General features: G+C 35.7%; 1 protein-coding gene across 2 annotated transcripts; it reads left to right on the forward strand.

Moving 5' to 3' along the window:
- The first annotated feature begins 1,105 nt into the window (after window positions 1-1,105).
- On the forward strand, window positions 1,106-25,991 carry LOC148815083 (free fatty acid receptor 2-like). Of its 2 annotated transcripts, none has more exons than XM_088905570.1 (2): window positions 1,106-1,185; window positions 22,912-25,991. In XM_088905570.1, exon 2 carries the CDS (start codon window positions 22,962-22,964, stop codon window positions 23,952-23,954), a length of 993 nt encoding a protein of 330 aa, XP_088761696.1. In that variant the 5' UTR covers window positions 1,106-1,185; window positions 22,912-22,961; the 3' UTR covers window positions 23,955-25,991. The 2 variants fall into 2 exon arrangements, with proteins under 2 accessions (XP_088761696.1, XP_088761697.1); XM_088905571.1 differs by lacking the exon at window positions 1,106-1,185 and adding an exon at window positions 20,501-20,575.

Here is a 25,991-nt window from a genome sequence, read left to right on the forward strand (position 1 = left end):
TCAGTAGATCTAATTTGATTTATTAGTTTCCTGATTTTGTCAGTGTGATGTGTGTGCACAGGAAGCGCAGTGGTTTGAGTCTCAGGCAGAAGGCAACCGTAGTCTGATAATATGGGAGATAAATAGAAGTACCTTTTGTGTCACAAATGACAAAATTCAAGAAATATGTCAATCACATGTGACTATGGACTCCCAATTACAAAAGTATTCACTCAAGATAAAAATATCATGGAATAGCTTCTGTGGCTGATGGCTATGGGAGGTGATGGCTATATATTAATCTAACACTTATCATTCTTATCACTTATCATATAATAATACAGTATCAGTATACCCCCTAACAATAATTGTTGCCTTTTCTTCAAAGTAATTAGACTCCTGAGATATTTTCTAGAAATTTCTTAGAAATCAAAGGCCATTAGAAATCACAGGATTACTCAGATTTGTATTTTATAACTAAGTTAACCAACCCTATTAAGCTAAAGTTGCATTTGCTCGTTTATTACGCCTACAAGCTGTGGGAAATTAATTTTGCAACAGACAAAAGAAGAGCTATGTCTTACAGGTGAATTTAAGTTGCACAACAATCACCAGACTGAAACAGTCAAACAAAAAGTAACCTTTGTGTCTCTGTGTGTACTTCTTTGAGCACAAAGAGCCCCTTTACATCACAGTTTTATCAGTCAAGTGCCAAATGTAAATGCAATTAGGTCTTCAGTTTCCCATGCAAGACAGTTTGCTAAGACAAAGTTGCAAAAGCAACCTTGCATTAAAGCAGGAGAAGCATTTAGTTATTTAAAACCTTTTTCACATGTAGTCCCACAAAGGCACAGGTACTATAGCTGACATTTGACATGTCTGTATTGTGAATTTGTGGTTACGGTGAACTGTGACAGAACAGAAGTCCTTTCCCACAAGACCAATGTGGCAGGGAGCTTGTCCTATGCCTAATACTATGCTGCAACTCCTGCAATATCACAGCTTAAAAAAACAAAACAGCTGTAAAATGATTCGTCTTTACCTTCCCTTTTCTGTAAAACCACGTGGTAGAGATATATTGCACAGTCCAGCTTTGTTATTTGTAAACCTCTGTTATTTATTATGCACATTTCTGTACTTCGTGACTCAGAAGGCCAGTGCAAAACACAGGAGGATCCAGCAGAAGATTTTTCAGGATTACATCAGGTATCAGCAGTATTTCCAAGTCAAATTATAGAATTAGGTTTCTGCCTAGTGCTTCCTTGTGAGAGATGATATTAAGAATGTTATGGGTGTGTTAAAGAATTTTACCATGTACACTTCAATAGTAAGTAAGGTGTCATTAAAAATAGTATGCCTTCCTCACATTCATTTTTAGTTGTTTATTAGCTAATATGAATGTTTGGAAAGGATTGACTTAGAACAGAGTTTAATGGGACAAAGACAGTTTACTGTACATGTGCACAATTCTTAAATGTATTTAATGAATAGAAATGTCCTATAAAATAATTTTCAGTGCTTTTATTTTAACATTAGGAAAAATGTCTGCTGTTATTTCTATACTGGTAGCTGGTTTCTATGCTGATTTTATACAAATGTATTTTTTGTGTCTGGCCCATGTGTGTTTTTTGTAAAAATATCAGAATATCTTTTAAGACAATCATTCACTTAATCAAGCAGAAGTTAAGAGACAAGAGACCTGAAACATTTTTGCATTATTTTTACTTTTAAAATTGAATTTGCTTTAACAATATAGAAAGCAAACGTCCATTTTTATTTTTTGTAACACAGCTGATGGTGAATTCATAGCAGTGACTGGCAAATTCAGGGTGTTCCTGTGTAAACACACAGAGACAAACAGAAGAAAACTCAAAAGTTAAGATACCATTTAAACATCTTGTGAAGTGCAGTCTATGTGTTTGATATTAGGGCTAATATAATGTAATAGGAAGTATTTCCTGATTATCTAAAATTTTAAAGAGACTAAATGTGGAATAGTGCTGCAGTTAATGTGCTGGATTAACTTTATTCTCTGATTGCTTTTAAAACTTGAGAAATTAATATACAGTACACACTGTACAGTATGAGCAGCCCCACAACAGATATTTGCCTATAAAATGCTCAGAAAAGGTTGACTGCATCTACAAATGTTTGCCTGGCTATCAACAAAGTTTGCCGTGATTAAACAGTGATGGTGGTTTACCTCATTAGAAAACCAGTGGGGTAAAACATATTATGTTATAAAGACCTTTCTTAATCCAGTTCTAGCAAATCAACCTCATCCCTGCTCATTAGTCAGAATCTTTAAAAGACATGAAAAAGTGTCTGATACAAGGTTACCACAAAACACTTTGCCTGTAATTAGTGATGGGTTCTGAAAAACCAAAGCCTACACAGACAGGTAGATTTAGGGAAAAATAAAAGCAAGAAATCTTGCATGGCCAAGTAACTAATATTTAAAAAGCTTCACCCCTGCTTAAATTAATATTTGAAGAGGGGAATAATTAGTAAATATGTAACCCTGCTGTCTGCTTTGTCATTGTTATCTATTGTGTCTCCACTACATTGCTTTTCTATCAGGCTTGATGAGGCAAGTCCTGCCAAATACAATACACAAACCTTAGGAATAATAAATCTGTCCTATATCTGATATATCTCCATTGCAATTACTCTGTTAGAAAACCTCGAAAACCTTTTATTTAAGCTACTCTTTCTTAATATTTGGATTTTAATATTAGAAATATTATGAAAAGTAAGAAATCACAATGTTACTTTAACATTATTAAACAGTATATATACTGTATGTATGTATAAGACCAATAAAAGCAGCAGCTTTTTGCACAAACATACTGTATGTGATCGGCTGCATGCAGATTTTAAATATTTCTAGAGTTTCTCACGTGGTGCCTTTCATTTGTGAAGATTGTATGGTTTTCTGTTCTTGCTACAACAAGACATTTATAAAATAAGAGACCTAAAAATACAGGTTACAATGATATGGTCTTAGTGCTAATGCAAAAAAAAACAGCATCACATAGTCTTGAAAGTGGAGAAAAGGCAATAAATACACCGGCATAAAGATATGATGTACAGTACATTTTGTCATTTTATGGTGTATATTTAAATATATCAACCTGTTACCAAAAGAAATCACATAACATGTTTAATATAATCCGTATCTATTCACCTTTGTTTTGCCATTATGCACATGACAGAAAGACGTACAGTATTATTAAAGGATTTATGATCTGTTTAAAATTAAAACTCTGTGCATTTACGCTAAACTGTTTTCACTCTAATTCTATACATACAGAAAAATATTGAAATTAGATCCTTGGTCACATCTCAAGTAGGTTGGCCAATAGACTCCAGAAAAAAAAAAAACTTAAGGGAGAAATGATTTTTATAGATTGCTGAGGGACTTACAGTTATTAATGAGTCCTGTAAACTGAGTGATAGATTTTTTTATATTCATTGTTAATTACAGTATACGTCATCGGCAGTAGTTTTTCAAAATTAAGGATCTAATCTGCATCTTTAAACTACTTATTTTCATATGCCATTATTTAACCGGAATCTCTTATTAAATGCTGAAAAGTAATGCTCAGTATTGCCCTAATATGCAGTCAAATTACTGAAGTCATTATTTTGATCAGTGGTAGGAGCTGCATGTTCTTAGTTCATGTTAATAACAGATGTAAAATAAATGTGAAGTGTAAAGAATGAAAAAAATACAAGATTGGTGCTCATGCTTATTTGTTTATTTTTGTCAATTTTATTCTCAGGCAGCATCAGCAATCAGTTGAACTCAAGTGTAGCGGTATTTACTGTGAGTGTTCTGCAACTTCAAATACACTTGAATTCCATTTGAGTGTGTCCAATTTCTCTGGAGCCTGATGACCACACCAGTGGTTCCTGACCAAAATGCATAATCCAGGAGCCCACACACTGAGCCCCAGCTGTTCTTTAAATATTTACAGTACAAGAGATTTCCCCCTAGGGAAGTCATCATGGTACAGCACTAATATGAACACCATAGAGAAGCCAGTGTTGTCATAGGGTCAAATACGCTCTTCCCCAAAACCAAGGGCAGGCCAGGAAGAACTGTCTTATTTTGCAGGCAACACGGTTTTGTAGACTCTGTTTACAAAACAGACTCTATTTTTGTAGACGCTTTTCACTGGCTTTAATTCTAATATCTTGGGCAGAGATAGAGAGCCAGTGTGAAGGCACTCTGCAGTAGACATTTTAGAAGGTTTCAGGGTGAGTGTTGTGAACTTGTGGTGGGGTTCTGGCACGAACACTAGAGGAGCTGCATGAAGACTTTAATACACTCCTCTCAATTTAAGGAGCAAGTGTTAATGACGAGAGATATTCGTGCGGCTATCAGGGAAGAGTGAGAGAGCTGGTTTTCTTGTCTGGGGGGCCTACTGGTGGTGTCTAGCAGATGAGGTGAAATTCTTTTCTCTACTACAGTGTCACAGTAGCTAATTGATCCCAGGATGTCTGTCAGCTGTTTTTTAAAAGGAGCAATGGCATTTGGCTGGATCGTTTGTTACAGGCTCCCACAAACCTCTGTCTCCTGTTCTCGGTTCAAATGACTTCTCCTTCGTGCCTCCAGGGTCAGGTTTGCACTTGACTCTGAAGAAGCCCATAGGATTGACTTTGTCTTTGCCTTCTAATATTTTAAATACTTGAATCGGATTCCCTCGAAGTCTTCTCTACCCCTAACAAAAAGATTCAGTTCACATCAGAGAAGGGCTTTTGGATCCAATGAATGCATCTGGTGTGCTCCAGATTCTCCAAAGGAGCTGCCATCACTGAAACACAAGCACACTTGCACAGGGTTTGTGAAAAATGATCCCAGTCACTAAGGGAACTATCCAGTCTCGCCTTCAGCAGCTGTTGAAGAGGATTGTTGATTTAATGTGTTTCATATTGATCTATCTGATATCAAGGCTTGGACATTTTTATAATCCTTGTTTATATACTGTACACCGTAAAAACCTGCTTATACTGTACACCTGTGTTTGCTGGAGCAATCTAGATTGCTCAAGAGCACAACAGCAGCGTCCCTCTTTGGATTTTACCCCTACAGCCCTTCACACAGCAAATGAGATGTTCATAAAAGTACTTTAATTACAGCTTTCTCATCAGAATATTTATTTTGACCATACTGTATACTGTATGTGTGGCGCTTAAATAATTTAGCATTCATATAACACTGAAATGTACAGTAAGTGGGATCCTAAATCTTCAACATACTTCTAGGGGCAACATTTACAGAGTAATAGAGGTGTATGGAAACAGGATAATTTTTTTTTTTACATTTCTGTTTTGGACAAATTTAACGCCAAAACTAGGATGATCCCAAATGCTATGTTAAGCAGGGGCTTCTAAACCCAGTGACCCAGGGACAAAACTACTCTTCCACCCTCTACATTGTGAAATGTTTCTGTAATGTTAGCTCATTTATTGCATGTACTATAGACCGAAGTTCAGGATGTTGTATAGTAAGTGCAGATAAACAGATGAACATAACCCTGCACTCCCATGTAAGAGCAACATTCAGGATGCTTAATCAGAATATTTCTATTCAGAATGTAGAACATTTGTGAATGTCTAGGGAACAAAAACAGTGGTTATTGTGTTTGATTAATTCTGCTCTCATTTCCGTGTCTGGCTTTTCAGGTTCATTTGTACCTGAAATGCAGCATCTGAAAAACAGGTGAACCCATTCTATACTTCAATTGCTTCCTCGGGAGAGTAAAAATAACCCTGAATCAAAATAAAACTTTGACTCCCCTTTCCTCTAGAGGACTGTGCAACAAGAACTGCTGCAAATCGTTACATTCAGGGGTGGTGGGCCACAATTTAGTTTAATTTGTGCTTGTATTACAGGTTTATGTTTTGAAAGTCTGAAAAGACAAAAATGTCATTATTTTACGTCAAAAATATAAGATCTACTTTTGCTAATGCTAATGGTAAAATATTTATTATATATTCATCATGGTATTATAAAGCAGAATTTAACAGTTATTAGGCAGGCTTACTTCCCAGTAATGAATCTATCATATTTAAGGACAGGTCCCAGTATTGAGAAAGCCAATGAGCATTAATTATAATAATCGTACATGCAAATCATCCTGTTACTACAGTATATCATGATGGCTCTACTGGTTCATAAAACCATCATTAGCAGTATTGGGGGTAACTGACAAGTACAGTATCTACTTCATGCAAATGGACTACATTTTAATCAGTCTGTAACTGTATTTTTTTAAAAAGTTTCTTTTCATTCTGTTTTTAAGAAAAGGACTAGTGAAGAAAAAATGTTGAAATAAAACTTAAAACTCTCTATCAACATTATGATTAGAAAAGGTCTCTCGTGTTGTAGGGAAACTACAGTTCTGCACAATGTGAGTAAAAGGCCTCTTGAGATTGAATGACAAATAGAGGCACAAAGGTCTTGTCATGACAGAATATTTCCAACAAGCAAGTGTTCTACAATGAGTCATCAATCAATCACTATTTATATGTTATCAGCATGGCTACTCTAATATAGTAGCTACTGTACATTGCATAGTAAAATTTATTTTGAGACAGCTGCTGACAGTCTCCCAAATGAAAAACAGCAGTTGAAACAGTTGAAGAAGAAAATATCTGCTTTAAGCTTTTTTTATTGTTGTTATTTATGTTTTTTTATTAACATATACACCTCTAAGTAAAATGCACAGAACAGAAAGCATGTGGAGAGGTTAATGGAGAAGGAGACCATTATAAATATTTGGGATACATACATTAGTCATAATTTTGTCATTTTGTCACCACATTGGGAAAGAGCCTTTGTCCCTATATGTTGACTGACGGATCATGGTATTGTACCAGTCTTTTTTGTGCTCTTTGTGATGAATTGTGTTGCCATAAATTAAAAAGGCCATCTCTATTCATATCCCAGATCCTCCTCAACAATCACCCGCTCTCTCAATGTTAACTTTTACAGGTCATAGCTTTCTTTCTCCTTGGATAAGTACATTAGATAAGTAAAACTAGTAAAATGCTTCAAGCAGAACACAGATTTCTGCTTGCCACAGTGAACGACATCATGGAAAAGACATAGTTGATATTGTCCAGTATTTTTCCATACATTCAGTAAAGATTTGTGCTGCTCCTGATTAGCCAAAAATCTCATAACATACTGAAACAAAGAGAATGTCCTTCAATGTGGCTTTAGTCTAAGCCAGTTTAGTGTCGCCGTTTCTTAGATTGTAGACTTCTTTGATATTCTGCTTTCTTTGCAACTGAGCTATGATATGTACAGTTTTCCAAAATAAACACTGAGTGTTTTCAAAATTAATTTGCACGGATAAATATGATTGTTTCAAGCTGGAAAACACTACAGATACCTTGTTTCTTCTTTCTTCTGTAATAAAGTATTGGCAGAATGGAGAGCTTAAAAGTCATTTTTTTTTGGAAACAGTTGAATGTCTTGGTATTGGCTGCACATAACAGCACATCACCAATCTGAGAAAAATGAATAAGTCATGTCAAACCTTCCAAACCGAAAGGACCAAATTAAATAACTAAACCACTACATACAGTATGTAGTAATAATTAAAATATTTTCAAATTAATAGGCCAAAAATGCATCCCAAAATCCATTCATTTGCAAACAGATGAACAAGATCTTAATCTCAAGTAGGGAAATTCAAGATAGTAGCAGTTGGGGGCCCTTAATTACAGTATTAGGGAGAGGAGCAGTCCTATGAGACAGCCCGATAGATATGATGTAGTGTAGACTTTTTGGTGAGTACTGTATATAGTTGGTTTGGGTCTATCCCCACTAATAAATAGCACCAATGTGTTCCAGTCATTCTATAATCTCATGTTTCAATATACTCTTCAGAAAATACATTTTCGATCTTCTTTAGAAGAGTTTCTGTTATACGCATTGTGCAGAGAAAGAATGTGCTCTTTTATTGTCAGCGTTACTGTATTTCTGTTAGAATGTAGGCTTCGGTGTTTTAGGATTACTTGTTTACTACTCTAGCACTGGAATATTGCCGGGCATAAAATAGTTTTTGTATTCATAAAAAAAAACATTGTTCTATAAGCTTCGCATAGGTAGCCAATTGAAAATATGAAGATTAATATTCATCCTCAGAAACACCTCTTCACAACAGCTTTTGCTTGTTGTTTTATTGCTTATGGACAGCAGTTCAATATATTCTCCAGATGATTTCACAAAAGTCAGGACTTTTGGCTGGGTCACTCATTTTTTTAAGCCACTCCCGTATACCTTGCGCTTAAAAATATTCTGCTCAGTGGTCAATTTGTGTCAAAGCTTAGGGTCTGCAAATGGTATTTTGCTACCTTTATATTCCCTTTTCTTCTGAACTTTGCCTTTATACAACTTTATCCCTGAGCTATATTGGAAGCTCCTTGGTCATCATGGTTGAATCTGTACTTGGAATTCTCAACAGGGGGATTTTATAGTGATACTCTAGGTGTATTTATTCTGAAATTGTGGGAGCCTCTATTATGGCAAACAGATGTTATTATACCCAGACAGAGGCCACTGAACTCATTGTGTAAAGGTAATATTGTGGACCTATATTAATTTAGGTTGCTAATGCAAAGGGATTGAATACTTATGCAATCATTTCTTTTCAATATTTCTTTCATATTATTTCGTTACTTCTATTTGTTTTTTGCTTTGAATGTGTGTTATCAATTCTATTTTTGCTTTGAATATGTGGACTAGATTTAGCTTTAAAGCAACAAAATGTGACAACTATGCAAGGATCTTCATACTTTTGCAAGGCACTGTATATACATGCAGTATCATCTTGCACGATCTAAATTTAGTCATGGAAAAAACCTAGACTACTGAATTATATTTTCACAGCAGGTACTCATTGTGAACTCAGTGGTCAAAGGCATGATTCAATGTGGTAAAAATAGAACATGCTATGTTAGATTTTATTTTCAATCTCCAAATGCAGCACACAGCAAAAACTGATACTGCTTCAATACCAACAAAATATGTTTAGATCCTTGGTAAGAGAAAAAAATACAAATAAGAATGACAGTACTGTGATGTTGCTGCTATTTTTTTATGTTTAGCATTATTTGCTTGAGAGATGATTGTACTAAATTAATGATGGCTGATTGTTTTAATTAGAAAAGGCTAATGCTTTAAGTAGAAAGGGATAATGCCCTGTTACAGAAAGGTACTGAATGGACTGGCAATATCTTCCATTGCTGGAGAATAAGCAGCTCAGAAACAAATTAGTTTGACAGCCTATAGCCTGACATGTGCTGTATAAAATAATATGAGCAGTTACAGAACCTGTCTCATTAATGGTCTGTAAACCATTTAACTGCTTTGAAAAAAAAAACAGCTTGTCGTGCAAAAATGTTTCTTTTTCCTCAATCTTTTCGATGATTATAATTTGCTCATCTATAAAAAGATTGATCTGGGATCCAGAGGTTTTGGCATTTTAAACATTAAAATGTGTAAATTTGTGCCATCCAGCTCTGAAATAGCTTTGTTGATCTCTCCGTTAAGTGTAAGGAAATTAAAACATAGGGGTCAGAGTGAATCAGTGGTTAGCATCAACCTTTTGCCTGGAGAGCTGTGGGTACTTAGTTACTTTATGAGTTGCCATTGTACCCTTGAACTCAGTAGCTAGCCTAGATTGCTCCAGCAAACCCCACCATAGAAATGAGTACCAAAACATATGGTCCAGTATACAGTATGTTAGAAAGCAAGGAACTGTAACCCCTGCAAGTCATATTGGAAAAAAGTGTTAGCCGAAAAAGCTCACTTACTGTATTACATGTATCAAAAGTACATTTTAAGTTCTTCAGTTATATAAAAGCAGTATATTTTCCATGCAGCGATACAGTATAATAGTGTCCTTTAAGTAAAACGTGTCATCAGGCCCAGCTGCTTCCATGCCACACTAAGGAGGTACCAATGAATAGGCTTAAAACTTCTAAAACATAAAAGTCTATAACACAAACTAATAGAAAGTAGTTTTCAGATACATTTGAGCAAGAAGGTCTTTGCATACTCTTATCAGTGACCTTAAAACTCTTGATAAGAAATTTTAGAAATGCCTACAGGAGAAAAAACATTATTCAAATTAAGGTATGTCGAGCTTTTGCGGAACAGATTCCCGATTTCTAAGGTGAACGTGGGAGGGAGTGTCTTGTGCTGTCGGCTTTTATTTCTGTTTTCTGACTTTACTTGTAATGAAGAGAACTTGAAATGAACGAATTCCCCCATTCAGTGCACTGTTGGTCCTGCCTTATTCTGGTGACTGACATGCCGTAAAGTGGAATTGGAATGAGCAGTTTATGTACGCTGTCCATATAAGGACTATTTATCATTGCAGAGTTGCCAAGAAACCTTGTGTAAAGAGCAATGCAGAGCATGGTGGATATAAGCATGCCTTATTAATTTTCCATTATCTGGCTGATTATTTAGATTGCTGGATGAGCAATCCTGCTTCCATTTTTCCTTCATACAGCTAGGCTTCGGAAGTGCCTAATACATATCTGACCATGATTTTTGTAAAACAGCACAACATATTCTTCAGAGGTGAGTAAAAGTCACACCTTTTGTGGGGCTGTTTATTCTAATGGGAGGAACTAAATTCTGACTGATTTGTTTTTGTGGAAGTAGAACTATTGCTCTGAAAACAATAACTGAATTGCACTGACTTTCTTGGAGCGTATAAGACTAGGCTTAACCTAAACGCAATGTTTTTTTTTATCTATGTCCTGTTTATATACATACAGTATGTGCTTATGATAGAATTAAATACTCTTTTAAAAATCAAGGTCCAGGTGTTTTACTAAATACTGTGTGCATGAGTGCATCAGTGTTTGTGTTAATTATATTCTTCTCATTTTTCTTGACAATTATGTTATGTACAGAAATATAACTACTAAATAAAGTAGGTGAATTTTTCTTGGCTTTCCTTGAGCTATACTGATAAGCACACCTGTGAACTTCCTACTGTGTAAGAAACAGTGCTGTAAGTAATATTCAATTTAAAATAAAATAAAATTGGACAATCTCTGAATATGTAGACGGTTGAATATTCTGATAAAATGACTGGCTATTGAGATGTTTCCCAAAAAAAATGAGATGATGTTTCACAATGACTTGATAATCTTTAAATATGACTGAATTATGTTTCAGTATGACTATTTGAGTAGAGGTTATTTCGGAGGTGACAACAAACGTAATGGCATTTTTCTCTCCGATACATCAATGATCCAGTTTATCTAGGTTTTCATCTGTCGTGTACATTAACTAATAACTGACAAAAAGTTTCCAAACCAATTACTTTTTTGATTGAATGTAATGACAGCACAGTGTTTTCCAATTCTGGATAGAGTACCCCTCTGACTTCTGCTTTCTTTTTGCCAACTAAACTTTGTTAGTTTGGGTCTTTAAGCTCTCTGAGCTCAACTGTTTTTTTGCATTTCTAAAATAGTTTAAGTTCCTAAATACTAGAATGAGTATTTAAGAAATTAAGCATTTAGAAATTAGCCTAGCTAGGTTCTTAGTTTTAGTTGTTGTCTCACTTAAGATCGTTGCTGCGTTCTGACCGATTATTGTGAGATTGTTTGAACATTTCATTCCTCGTCTGTGTCAGTGTTTATCATTTATCAAAGCTGCACAGGTGTAACAGTCATAAAACGGAGTTCTGCACTGTACATATCATGACAATGGCATGTGAAGATGGAGATTTGTGACACTAAGCCCTGAATGCAGAAAACAGTAAAAGATCCGCTGGGTCAATTTAGGGATTCGATAACCACAATATTGATTAACAGCTTCTGGTTTAATGAAAACCAGAAGACAAAGGGTTACTCCAGGCCCAAGACTAGAGTAAAACACAGGGTGGATTTAACATGGATTGTATTGCAGTAATTCTCATCAAATCATTACCACTTGTAAGAAAAAGTACTGTATATTTCTACTTCAGTCAGAGGGCTGACAACAGCTTCACCTGGATTAATTTAGGCAAACAAAATGTAAAATTTTGGAACAGACCAGAAACTGGTTGTCTAAATCTTTCATATAGAGGCATAAAAAGATAAGGTGTGTACACTACATGAGCTGTCGAAGGTCTGAAGGCTTATTTGCATCAAACATGACTATCACAATCTGGCAAATAGGAAGGTGCTACAGTAGATCCTTAAGAAAGTACATTCTAAACAAAGACAAATAGCATAGAATGTTGTCTGTCGGAGCCTGTGTGTAGTTCAACAGATATGTCAGTAATATACTGTAAGTTTATATCAACTCTAATAATATGCAAGTAATACTAACAATTACCTATTTTTTTACATATTTTATTTTTATTTTGTCACGCAAAGAAATTATTTTTTGCATGGCCACAGTGTTACATCAGAACTGATCTGTCATTACCCACTGCCTTGCATTCAAGTTGAAGCATACTGAGCAAAAGTACAGGTTAATTTTCTTTATCGCTGCTCATATTTGCTTTTTGTGCTGTGTCCTCAGTGAAGAGGGCTTAAGGAAGAAGATAAAATATAGCTGTTGTGCACCTGGCAGGGAAATTTCAAGTAGAGCCCCTGGTTCATACAAAGCGGCTTAATCAAGAGATACTGGAAATAAGGTAGTTAAGCAAACACAAAGTGACAGACTGAGAGAAATGTCAAAAAGAGAAGACTGGTAGTACCATCATTTCCTAATCAACAGATGGCTCCATGTTTCAATTCCACATCCACATCAGTCAGGAAAACAGTAAGGAGATGGGAAGGTGACATAACGGGAAAACCTGCAGCTGAAAAGCCTTTTCAGATAAGAAACCTGAAAGTTCCTACAATAGGTTCAAGGCTATACTGTAAAAGTCAATCAAAAGGGTAAATAGGAAGAAATAAGATAAATATTCATATTGGCACTTCTCTGTTCTAACAGAAAAATGTGAGATTGTAGTACCTCAGTTGGAAAAATGTATTTTTAACAAGAATGCTTTTACAATGAACTTTCACATTTACAAAGTGATTTACCCCATTGTAAACCCATAACCTCTGGCTATCAAAAAGACATTGGCAGCTGAGGTTTGTTGTGAAAGGTTTGGTAAACAAGGACTCCTCCCTTCTTCTTCACACACTGCGATTCATCAATAACCAGTCGCAGGAGTCAAAGAAGTGATGTGGGACACACAGAGCCACAATTTCCCGCTATTGATCTTTCGAAGATAACACTTCAAAATTCCCTAGCTGAATAACATCAAAAGTAAGCAGAGAGAGGAATTACAGCCTCATCTGTTTGAGTAAGGTGCCGCACAGGATGAAAACAAGTTGAAAGGTGGAGGACAGGATTCGTATTTTAATGGATGAGTTTTCTTGCAGTGGATAGACGAATGCGAAATACAGTATGATGCATGATGGTACTTGCTACAACTGTTTCAACTACAGCCACTGTAGATTGTTTCTGAAATGAGTTTTTTTTCGGAAATGCGAAAATGAGCTATTTGTTTTGCTAGTAGTTACTGGATCCAAGGATCTCAATGTAAGATGCCATTTTCTTCCTCCTGCAATAGAGTACATGTTTGTTTGCACCGCAACATAAAAGATAACAGCAACATAAAATATAAATAGCAGCTCCTGTAACTGCAATTTTGAAACAGTGACCACATGCAACATAGGAACTTGAGTAAGCATTTTACATGATGTAAAACTCTGCAAAAGCATGCATATTTTTACCAATTATAAACTAGGAGGTATCATTTAAGAATGTATCAATTAAATTATAAATAAGCTTTCCTCAATGTTATTAAACTGTCCAAAGAACTTCGACCAAAGCTGTTTCAAGCCACTAATAATGCAGCAAAAGAAATACAGAACTACACGTATTTCTGAATCATAACAGGAAACTGGTATAATTGTTTTTTGTAGCACTAACATTTTATTGAACAGAAATGATACAGGTAAATGTATTATGCTTGTCAACAACACTACCAATCAACAGAAGGCCTATTGTGAAAGTCACAGTTTAGTGGAATTTATGGTTATTTGCACCATGTTGCAGATGCTGTCTTGGTGGATTCTATCAATTTTCTCTCACTGAGCCTGGACAAGCTCATGCCTATTTGCTAGTCTCATTGCCCTTGATTGAACATGCTCCAGTTCTTCCTACAAATTTTCAATGGGGCACCCACAGTATGACTCTCATATTAACATATCTGAGCTGTGGTTCAGAGAGCTGTAGCTGTGTGTTGTCCTGGTGGAATGTCCACTTCAGGATGAGCTCCCAGAAATTGCAGCAGGTGAACTTCCCAGCACTTGATCAACATAGTACCATGTATTTACCATGAATCATTGCAAGTGGACATCTCTAGCAATCAGACCATCACTCTTGGGTCCTCCCATTAATCCTGGTAATGTGGACATACAGAATGTGGCGTATCGTTGGCAGACTGTGTCTTACCAGGTAACATCTTGTCAGGTGATAATTTGCAGTCTGTGAACAGCTCAGACTGAGAGCTGGAGTTAGCATGTGTAAATGGAGTGAAATATTTATTGGATGCTAAGTGTACTTCTAAATAAAATCTAGGTAATTACAGACTGGGCCATAATTAACCGAACACTGAAAGCAGCAATGCCCCATAAAAAACTTTTTAGCAACATAAGAGATCTGAAAATTGACCTACAAATTATGGCAGAGAAACTGGTTTCAGAGAGAATTGTGTGAGCTTAACCTCTGCGTCTTGCAGGCATTGCAAAAAAAAACGGAAGCACTTGTTTTCTGTTAATGTGGGAGTTGCAGTAGATAAATGTAAGGAAATGAAAAGAAAGTACTTTTCAACTATAGCCAACTATGACTATGAGCACATGGTCTGTACCAAAACATAACCTTACAAGGTTCTGTGATCAAAGGAGGCTGTATGAATGTCTCCTGCTGTACCAACACTTTGCTTGCCAGATTGAAAGATATGATAAGTTGGGTTGACTTTACCAAGGAAATATACACAATAACAGCTGGTGCACTGGTGGTAAAATCTTCAAGAGAAGATTGCAGTGAATTTAATATGGCTCTATCTGTGAATTCATCTGAAAAAAGATGTAGGGAGACAGCAGATGAGTAATATGTTGGTGGTGCTCAGTTCTCGTCCTCTGAAAGATGGGGGATGATACCCTGGGAAGAAAAATTTTGAAGAAAACTAAGACAGCACAGGGCCAACACCCATACTGCTCGTTGACAGGATATCAAGCCTGGAAATATTTGACTTTATTGCTGCACTCAAAGAAGGTGCATAGGTTCAGTTCATAAAACCACCAGATGTAATTCTCTGTTCTTGGAATTCTCAACAGTTACTGTTTACTTAAGGATTAGACATCAAAAGCAATGTAGTTGTTTTTTAGCATTTCAAAAGTATTGCTTTGTTTTCTTCATTACATTGTATAGTCCTTGTGCATTTTGTAATCTGACTAGAGTTTTTACAGGTGGACACACGATCACTGCCATGCTCTTTCTCTAACAATGTTGTTTACTACAGAAATAAATAGTTGCTGTATATTCTAGGCCTTATATTTTGGATTGTAGTTTTAAATTTTACAGTTTTAGATTATTTACTCTACTTTTTGCAAATCCCCAGTGTTTTATCTGTACATGTAGGTAAAGGTTCATAGTTCCACAGTATCCATGCATGCACAGTATACAGAAATTAGGGAGCACTCCAATCAAATGAATTAACTATCAGTGGAAGGGAATAATATGGTATTGAACAGTCAGAAACAACCTTTCATCACCTCCCCTGGCAGGAAATCCAATTCTCATTTTTACTGAAAATTTGGGGAATAAGTATTGGAATTAAACAATAGGATAACTTTAACCACAACCTCATCGGAAAGTGACACTACTGAAAGAGTAGGATTGTAGAACATATACTGTACTTTGTTCTGTTCAAGCTATACTCCTCACAGAGAAAGGCCAAGAGATTGGGGGGGTGGTATTTTAAGCAGGTTCATATTTTAGCTCTTACATTTAGCAGGCAAGCCATGCTGTAACTCCATGCATTTAAAAATGTGTTATTGTTGTAGTCATAGCAGCATTCATGCTATTAAATACAATAATGTCAAACAAACAAATAACAAAAGCTTTGTTGACTTTATAAAGAAAATAACTTGTCTGTGGTTTCACAGTGGTTACTTGGTATTTGTTGCCAGTAATGAAACTAATATTTTCATAAAGTGTCATAAAGTAAAAAGCTTGATTGTTTGAAACAAACTCAAGTGAGTTCAGCATACCACACAAAGTAAACAGAATATATGTCACAGAGTAAGATCCAGAGGAATAAAAAGAAAAGCTTGTAGTGCAGAAAAGGTAAGATTGAGAAATATTCTAAATTTTGACAGTGAAGAACTGGGGTTTTTGTGCCTCAAAACATGTGATAGTTTTGCCTCTGACCTGACCTGTGTACCAAACACATTCTTCGCACTAATGATGAATAAAAGCATCAGGACATGAGATATAACCCAAAGTGTAGGCCATACAGATTTGATTTTCTGTTTTCTGAAACGAAGGAAAACAATCATAACCATGAAGTAATGTGTTTCCAGCTTTTTAAATTTGTTGTAACCCCAGGGGTAATCATGATCACCATTTCACACATCAAAAAAAACAGCTAGAGAAGAGAAAACATCTGGGAACAAACTCCATATTGATCTGATTCTGAAGAACAAACTGCAAAAACTACTTGGAGAGATGAATAGTAACTGCAGATACCTTTCAGAATTAAAAATGCCAAAGTAGTAGACAGCTTCCATTGATATTTAGTCAGAGGTAAAATGTTATATACTGTACACACAATCTTAGACCTGAACACAGGTTTACTATTACATTTTTGAGACGCAGCCACAGGCTCATTTATTGCAGACCAGGATCAGAGTCCATAAAAGTACTTAAATGCAAATAAGGTGTATCATTATTATATCAGCGAAATCAGAACCCATACCTTCCATTTCTGAGATTAATGTAAATCATTCTAATAGGCTTTTCATAGTCTTTTCCTTAGCATTCTCTTCAGAATCCCTTATGGATCCAAAAAGTAAGGGAGTATTATAATTACAGTATGTTTCTGGTTTACACCCAGAAAGGATTATCTGCACAGATTCCTTATAGATTTGTCTTAATGTGCAGATAATACTTTTTTTTTTTCAGAATTGTATCTTCACTGGGCTTATGCATTTCCTTCATTTTTCAGTATTCATTTAGTACTTTAAACTCATTGATCAGATGTTAAAATCAAAAGCACCGGCATTCTAGTTGAAACTTGCGCCTCTTCTGACAGGAGAAATTTAATTTTGCCACAGCTCCAGGCAAATACTGTTTCCTAAACCAATTCATTTTAAATGTCCAGGGCTTTCTTTCACCTTTACGCTTTTCAAACTTTAAGTGAAGTTCTTAGTGAAGGAAGATTAGATCCTAATCTCACACACTTCCGCATCTCTATGTACTGTATCTAAGTCTGGTATTAGGGACTTCCCTTTTCATAGCACTGACCCCATCTTCAACCTTGCTGCAGCTTCCTAGTTAATTCCTCGCAATAGGGTAGAGGGGAATTCAGAGCTAGGCTGTCATTTCCTCAGCAATTCCTTCACCCTTCTTTGAACTTCATTACGATCTAACCAAACTGCCGAGATAAGAGCAAACAAAATTAGAAGACATTTACTCAAAAAGTCATTGTAAAACAGCACAAAACACCTGGCACATGATGAGAATGGGATCCAAAAGAAATAAAGACATGTTTGCATTTCACAAAAAAGACACTGTATAAGGTATACTGTATGCACTATGTTTAAAGGATAGTAATAGACTATGACGTCTGTAAGACACTTTTAACTGGACCGAAAGAAAACGAGTAATCTATCCCATTGGATGTTTTCAATGCTCGTTTTTCCCCATGTCCGCTTTTAAATTATCTTCTTAATTGACTGAATTAGCTTTTACTTTACTTGCTGTTCAAGAAGAACAAATCAGTAACACTATTATTGTGTCTTGTGGTGCATTTGAACGTGCACAAGCTAAACAAGACATAGTTTGATAGTATTGATGTTGCAAACATAAAACCATTCTTGTGAATCTGTCATTGAGCTTTATGTTCAGTAGAAGGTGATTAAAACGTCCTTTTACCTTATACAAAATAGGTTGCAAATGTCCTTCTTTGTCATGGTGCACACCAGTAGTGACTTTGCTGTCGCTGTCTTTTTCTATGATTAAGGGGATACATTTTCAAGAGCAGAGTAATAGTTTTAGGCTCCAATACAAATGAAGGTTCTGGTAAGAGGCTTTGTAGTAGCCCATTCATCACTGTGCCTGCCTTTCTGCATGCCATATCAAGCATTTTACATACTATGGATTGCATTGAGATTTGTACTTTTCCACAATTACACTCTTCCAGAATCTTGTACTGTTTTATCATTATCAATTTCTGATACAAGGTTCCAGCAGCAGAATAGTAGCTAGTGTTGTCAAGTGACATGACCCAGGCTAAAATAAGGAAAATCTGGACCATTGAGAATGTTTGTTCTGCAGATTTAAAACGACAATGTTTTTTTTACTTTTATTAAGTTGGAAATTTCATTTGGTTGTGTTTAGAGTGTCCATTCACTTCATCCGCTTGTCCACTCAATGCAATCTATGGCTCAGCTGAGACCACCTCTCTTTGTAGTGAAATGACATCATAAAAAGAGGATGGATGATCACACATTCAGAAAGAGCTTGGTGTGAAATTCACATTCCAAGCACTGCAAGTATTGTGCTAAAATGCTACTCTCTTCATGAACAAGTGCTTTAGCTGTCACCTTGCATGGATAGTACCAGAAAATAGCCAACAGTCAAGACAGGGATATACAAACTATATGTTGACAGAAAGCCTGAAGGAAAGTTGATATTTTCAGAGAGGAAGATGTTTGTGTGTAACTGTGCATTGAACATATTCTAAATTTTGTTTTCAGTTTAATTCTCTCCTGACTTAAATTATATTATTTCTATATTATTAGAATAATACAAAATGACGAGCACTCCAGGCAGCATAGTGGCTACCATTTCTAACTCTCAGAGCTGGGGACTTGGGGTGCTATCTGTGTGGAGTTTGTATACTCTCCCCATGTTGGTATGGATTTCCTCCCAGGGGCTCTGGCTTCCCCCCATAGTCCAAAGTCATACTGGTACTGTAGGTTAATTGGATTCTGGGACAATTGGCCCTGGTGTGAGTGGACTGTATGTCTGTGACTGAGAGTGTCTTGCAATGGACTGGAGTCCTGTCCAGGGTGTACCCTGCTTTGCACCCACTGCTTGTGTTGAAAAGACTCCAGCTCTCCCATGACTGGATAAAGCAGTTTGAAAATGGATAGATACATCTACCTAACAGAATATTGCTTTTAAACAACATAAAATGTTAATGATGATGTCCCATCAATCAATATCTTATTAAAAAAAATCGAAAAGACGCTTGCCTTATAAAATAGTGACTTATAAAACACTATGTGCTGACATCATACAATTGAAGCACTTCGGCAGATCTGTTTAGAGTTGACCTGCCACATCCGTCAATGTAACTTCCTGTGGCATTTCAAGTGTGAAATAAAACAGCATTTTGACTGGGTAACAAATGGCTCTTTATTCTTACCTTCATAAAGAAGAAACATTTAAAAAAAATACAATTCATACCAAGGGGCTAAAAACACCATCGATGCACATACTGTATGGGAAACGTTTCACTCACTACAATGATCAAAACTAACACTATGCACAGTATGTTGCATTTGATTGTGTGTATCAGAAGCCTGATAAGTAAAGATATTTTAGTTTCTGTACTAATAGATATGAAAGAAAACCGCAACATATACTGTACCAATAGGAAGCTCAATAAGTGAGTGTTTTGCCTTTGCATCACAATGAGACTTTTGCTAGATAGGATCTCATTTGTAGCAGACGTGAGCATGATATTTTCTATTTGGTGGTTTTAAGATGACCAGAGCCACAGAATCAAACATGAGGTATATTATTAATTTCTAGTTAAAATGAAAAACCAACACATGAGTACAAGAATTATCTCTAAATTAAAAAAATGATTTATACCTGCATGGGAAACTAGAGCATACAGTATGTATAAAAAGGAGGATATATGATTATGTATTACTTAATAATAAATGTGTTACATTATACATTCCAGTGAAAACTAAAAAAGCCAGTATCACAATTACTTAATTAGAAATTCTAGCAGTTTGGAATTGTCACAGCGAGTACTGATGGAACACTGTACAGCAGTAACTGAGAGGAGAGAGTGACAAAGAAAGTAGAAAAACCTTATATTTAAGAAAGCCAGAGACAAAGCTGAGTAATCAGAAAAACAAACCTTAGTATAAAAAGCACAGGAAACAGAGATGCAAGTCTGATAATGAAAAACAGCAGGAAGCAACAATCAAAGTTAGACTTCAGCTAAGTCAGTGTGTCAGTAAAGCCAGAAGAGATTGATGGGCACCCAAGACACAGATCTCCACGACTGAGAACAAGTCCAGAAGCTATCAGCTACCAAAGGTATGAAGCTGCGCTAATTAGAGCAGTAACAAGAAAACTACAATTTAAAGAACAGAGAGAGAAGTCAAAGCAGTAACTCTTAACAAAGCTGATCAGAATTAGTGTGAAACACAATACCTCTAAATGCACTTTCAATATTAAAATGGATGAAGACCAGTTTTCACAGATGCAACTAACAACATTTATATCACTTGCTATCAATAATAATGCAAAGATTAAAATAACTAGAGATGTAGCCAATAAGAGTGAATTGCCTTACGAGAATAATGTACCTTTTGCAATGACTTGATGTATTGTATTCTTACAGTTATATACCTATGATAAGGAAATGATCAGCAATCTGTCCAAAGCCAACAATGGTTTCAGAAGATTATGAGTGAAGCTGGTGGACATGAAAATTAGCAAACAAAGATTTCAGATCTATAGGTCAATATTTACAGGACAATAGTTACAACATCCTTACTGTGAATATATATAAAGGCAGCACCGTCACGCCTGCTGAAAACTCAAGCAGTTCCTCCTGTGCTTTTTTTCAAAAGATACTTTGGATTGCCTGAAGGTCAAAAACAAGGCTTTGTCAAACTGTGTTCAACTAACTAAAGATAAAAGAGCCCAAAGGAGGAGAAGAGAATATTGCAGAGATCAAATCCACTTTTAATCGTAAACCTTCTGAACATATAACACCAGTCTTAGCATCTGTGCGTCGACTCCCTGCGGAGTTCAGTGTCATATTGCTAATTCTACTCCTACCATTCATTTACGGATCTGAACAGTTTAGCGCCAGATTACTTCTGTGATCATCTCTAAGGATATGCTTCTCCAGTCAGACTTTGATCTTTGGATTCTGGTTTGTTGTGTGTCCAATAATAATTTGGAAGTTGTGCGGTTTGCATGCTGGAGTGCTCTTCCAAAAGATTAAAAGGGCAGTGATGCTGCTGGCACCCGGAAAACTGAAAATCCATAGTAATTTTGAATTTGGGATTTTAAGTCATTTTATTGTTTGTTACTTGTATGTATAGTATTTAGTTGTTTTATTGCCGTTATTTTTCTTCATTAAATGATTTTTTCTACATTAAAGAGACTTACAAAAAGAAATTTAACATCATGATGATGGTTAGTAATACCTAGGAAAACACAAAACTGGACATACAACCATAAGAAAGATGAGTCCCTGGCTTACATCATTATTTATTCCAAATAAACACACAATTAAATAGTCATAATTGTATTACAGTTTGTTCATCACCTTTTAAAATTAGACAGTATATCCCAGGCCAGCTTTCTGTTAGATAAATGTTGATTTTTTTTTACTACACACAGTTTTAAAAATAGGCATTATTATATATAATGAAATATGCTTATTTAAAAATTCTTTTGAACAAAATATATCATGAGTGTGTTTTTCCAAAACATCCTGTATTTTTTTAAGTTAAACTAGGTATACATATTTCCTCGTTCTTTTCTATTTTCTGAAGTTCAATCTTGTTAAATACATAATGTAAAGTATAGACAAAGAGAGAGATTTTAAAGCACAATAAATACAGTATATTAGTCCATTTGTTGTTTTTTACTACCTCTCAGTGTTTATGTGAGTATTATGTACAATATTTGTATCAGTATTTATGCTGAATATCATATTAAAATGTCATGGCTCTTAGTAGTATATTTCTGCCAGAAGAAACCTGATGTATAATCACTGACAGCTGCATAAAAATATTGGGTAACATGTCATTGCACATTACATGAATGCATGTAATTGATGTACTTGAATACCTCTATAAAACTGGAAATTAAGTAATATTACAATATTACGCTGATTAAATATCCCTTATTTAAATATATTGTATTCTTTTATGTTTTCCTGGTTAGAACAACTGGCTACAGTCTGCCAAGAATCTATGCAGAGCTTTGTTTTTATATGCTATAGAAAATACATGATGGTTTGCAAATTTGTTTTCCAGTTTTCTATTCAACTACTTAAATAGAAAAATCGAACTCTATCCCTGCAAAACTCTATCCTTGCTTTTAAACTGGAATACACTAGAGGGAGCTTAAAAACATGTCTCGTGTTATGAAGCAGAATTAACTTTAGGCTAGCAGTTTGCAACAGGAAAATAAGCTGATACATTTAAGGTTCAATTCCATAAGCTCTGTGCTCTGAATGCCTTAAAATTGCATTTTCTCTTATCCAAAAGCTCATCAGATTCCCTTATAAAAACAGCTAAAATCATCAATCTTATTAGTTAATAATGTACCGTCCTTTTTTTCTCGTTCTCTTCTTACAGACAGTACCAATATGTTGTAATAATGTTTTTATTATTATTTCCTTTTTGCAGTCTTTCAGTAGCCACGTTGGAAGGGAGCAACGACAACATCTGCTGACAAGATGTCAATAGGAGCTCATGAAAGTTTTGTCCTGTCTGTCTACATCATCACTTTCCTGACAGGACTGCCCTCCAACATTCTTGCCTTATATACTTTCAGCCTGAAAGTTCGCAGGAACCCCGCGCCAATTGATATCCTGCTGCTGAACTTGACTGTCTCAGACCTCATCTTCCTAATTTTCCTGCCCTTCCGGATGTATGAGGCAACCCATAATATGGAATGGAAGCTCCCTTATTTCCTCTGCCCTTTGTCAGGATTCATATTCTACTCCACCATCTACATCAGCACTTTTGTTCTGACAGCAGTCAGCGTTGAGAGGTACCTGGGTGTGGCCTACCCCATAAAGTACAAAGTTAACAGGAAACCCATCTATGCCGTTGTCGCAAGTGTATTTTTCTGGGTAGTATCATCGGCTCACTGCAGCATTGTGTATATAATCCATTCCAAAACCCCACAAAATTATGATTCGAACAGGTCCGTGCTTTTGTGTTATGAAAACTTCACCGAAGACCAACTGAAAATCCTTCTGCCTGTACGCTTAGAATTATGCTTGGTGTTGTTCTGCATCCCTTTTCTCATCTGTACTTTCTGCTACATTAATTTCATCCGGATCCTCTCCAACCTGCCCAATATCAGTCGGAGAAGGAGGCTAAGAGCCATCGGGCTGGCTCTTGGAACCCTGGTGGTTTTTATGCTGTGTTTCGGGCCCTACAATGTTTCTCACGTGGTTGGGTTCGTGAAAGGGAAAAGCCCTGAGTGGCGGGTCGATGCTCTTCTGCTCAGTACCTTCAATGCCTGCTTGGATCCTATCATCTTCTACTTCTCGTCCTCAGCGGTCCAGAAGGCCTTCACCCAGTGCTTTTCCAGAATTTTCACTAAGTTACGGCTGTGCAGTTTTTGTAACCCTCTGTGTCCTCTTTCATGTTCAACTACAGAAGATTCAGAAGGCAGCTCAAATGTGCCCCAGAAGCCAGAAACAATGACGTACCATTAAAGCAACAAAAGTAGCAAAAATGACCTTGGAAGATACCTCACTTTTATTCCTAACCAAAGCTGAAAACAATGACGGGTGGTGAAAGAGTGCGAGATTGTGTTAGTGATTGTGCCAGTGCTAGAACAAAGTAATGTTCTGGCTGGCATTAGCCTTTGCTGGCAAAGCAAGTGTTCTGTCTTCTGGAACTCAGAGACTCAAAGTAACTGCTGTGAACTTAATAACAGTTACAAAGAAGACGGGAGAGTTCATGTCCATCTGGCTAATTTGGTTTTTCATTATTTATCCATGGGTCTAATCGACTTGTTTTGAAGAAGCCAGGGCATCTGGTTCATCTGGACAGCTTGTTCCATACTTCCATTGAAAACCATTGAGTATCAGATTTTTGACATATTGGGGAGAAATCTAACCTGTGTCATTGCTACTGTAAAACATGAAACCGACTTTGTTGTGTTATGAATATACATGCTATAGTGACCTAGGTTAGATACTCCTTGCTGATGGACAGTTATTGCAATTCAGAAATACAGGGTAAAAACAATATCATGTATTAAACTTATTCATTAATTGGGGATTAATCGTCCCCTCATTTTACCAATTCTCAGAACTTTATTTGTACATTTTATTTGCAAGAATACATCCCCTCATCCAACAGCCAACCTGTTTTCAATCCATATCTAAATGTTAATGTGCGGCAACAAAGGATAAAGTATACCGTATCACATTTGAATGCAGTACAAAAAATGAATGACTCCCATCCATCCTCAAGTTATGTGTTGGAATGGCACAGTCAGAACCACTTTTCCTGTTTTTACACAGCTTTACTCCATTTAATGGACTTTGAAAAAAATACTGGTCTAGAGTAAACATAAAAAAGAAAATTTTTATAAAAATGTAAATAAAAAAGTAAATATACTGGCAATATAAATTTATATGTGCTGGCAGGCCCAAAGCATACCATAGCAAGGTTATTTTTACTGTGAGCAGCTATCTCAATTCACAAAGATTGTTTTATTTAATTTCACTCAGTAAAAATGTCAGATTTACTGTGTAATGTGAATGGGGAGGAGAAGGGTCTTAAACAATAAACAGGCATTATTAAATTCTACTGTTTAACAATTATGCAACAAAACCTCAGGATTTTTCTTTTGCTTAATGTGTTCTTTTTCTACAGTGTTTTGAAGGAACTTTTTGTGAATGAGAACTACTGTATAACTTAAATGTCCAGACATCTAATGAGAACTGTTGAAAATCTGCAGATCTGCTCGTCTGCTATGCCTCATGCTAATCAAATATTATTCCTCAGAAAAGGATGGCTTTGGGTTTAATGTTAAGCAATGCAATAATGTATACATCTGTATTAATGTGTTGTTCTCTCTATTTTTCCAAACTAAGTTGCAACATAATTCAATAAAACATGCACCATAATTTGCAATACATGAAATCAAATCTGGCTATATTAATTTGTACTGGAAACAGATGAATAATTTATCTCATAATGTTGACTTATCAACAGTCTTTTAACTTAAAACTTCTGTATGGCTTAAAGTGCTTGAAATTTATACAAGAGACCATACAAACACTACAGAAATTTAATCTCAAAATCTAACAAAATACATATAAAAATTTAACTTGATTTGCCAGCTGAGAACCATCTACTCTGTTATATACTGTACGTGTTGATTCCATGTACCGTAAGTGTTAATTAATTAAATACTGCATTCAGTTACCACTTTGCAAGTAATGTATATAACTAAAACCCATTGATGAACTTCTGTCTGCTTATACTGTATTTATATTTAATAACATTTAGAATGTCAACTGATTTTGTTTTCAACTATAACTTATTTTGTTAAGCTGAAAAACATATTTAAAATGTTCTTTTTGTATCCTTTCTATTTATTAATTGGATTTCATATCTTGGAAAGGTTTGGAAATTGATTTGTCTTAAATCATATGTAGCTTATTTAGATATGTATATTTCATAAAAAGATGTATCCTTCTATTTCTACTATTGTGTGCAATAAAACAGCTATATGT

This window comes from Atractosteus spatula, chromosome 25 (genome assembly GCF_055471065.1).
Source record: "Atractosteus spatula isolate fAtrSpa1 chromosome 25, fAtrSpa1.hap1, whole genome shotgun sequence".
Taxonomy (NCBI): domain Eukaryota; kingdom Metazoa; phylum Chordata; class Actinopteri; order Semionotiformes; family Lepisosteidae; genus Atractosteus; species Atractosteus spatula.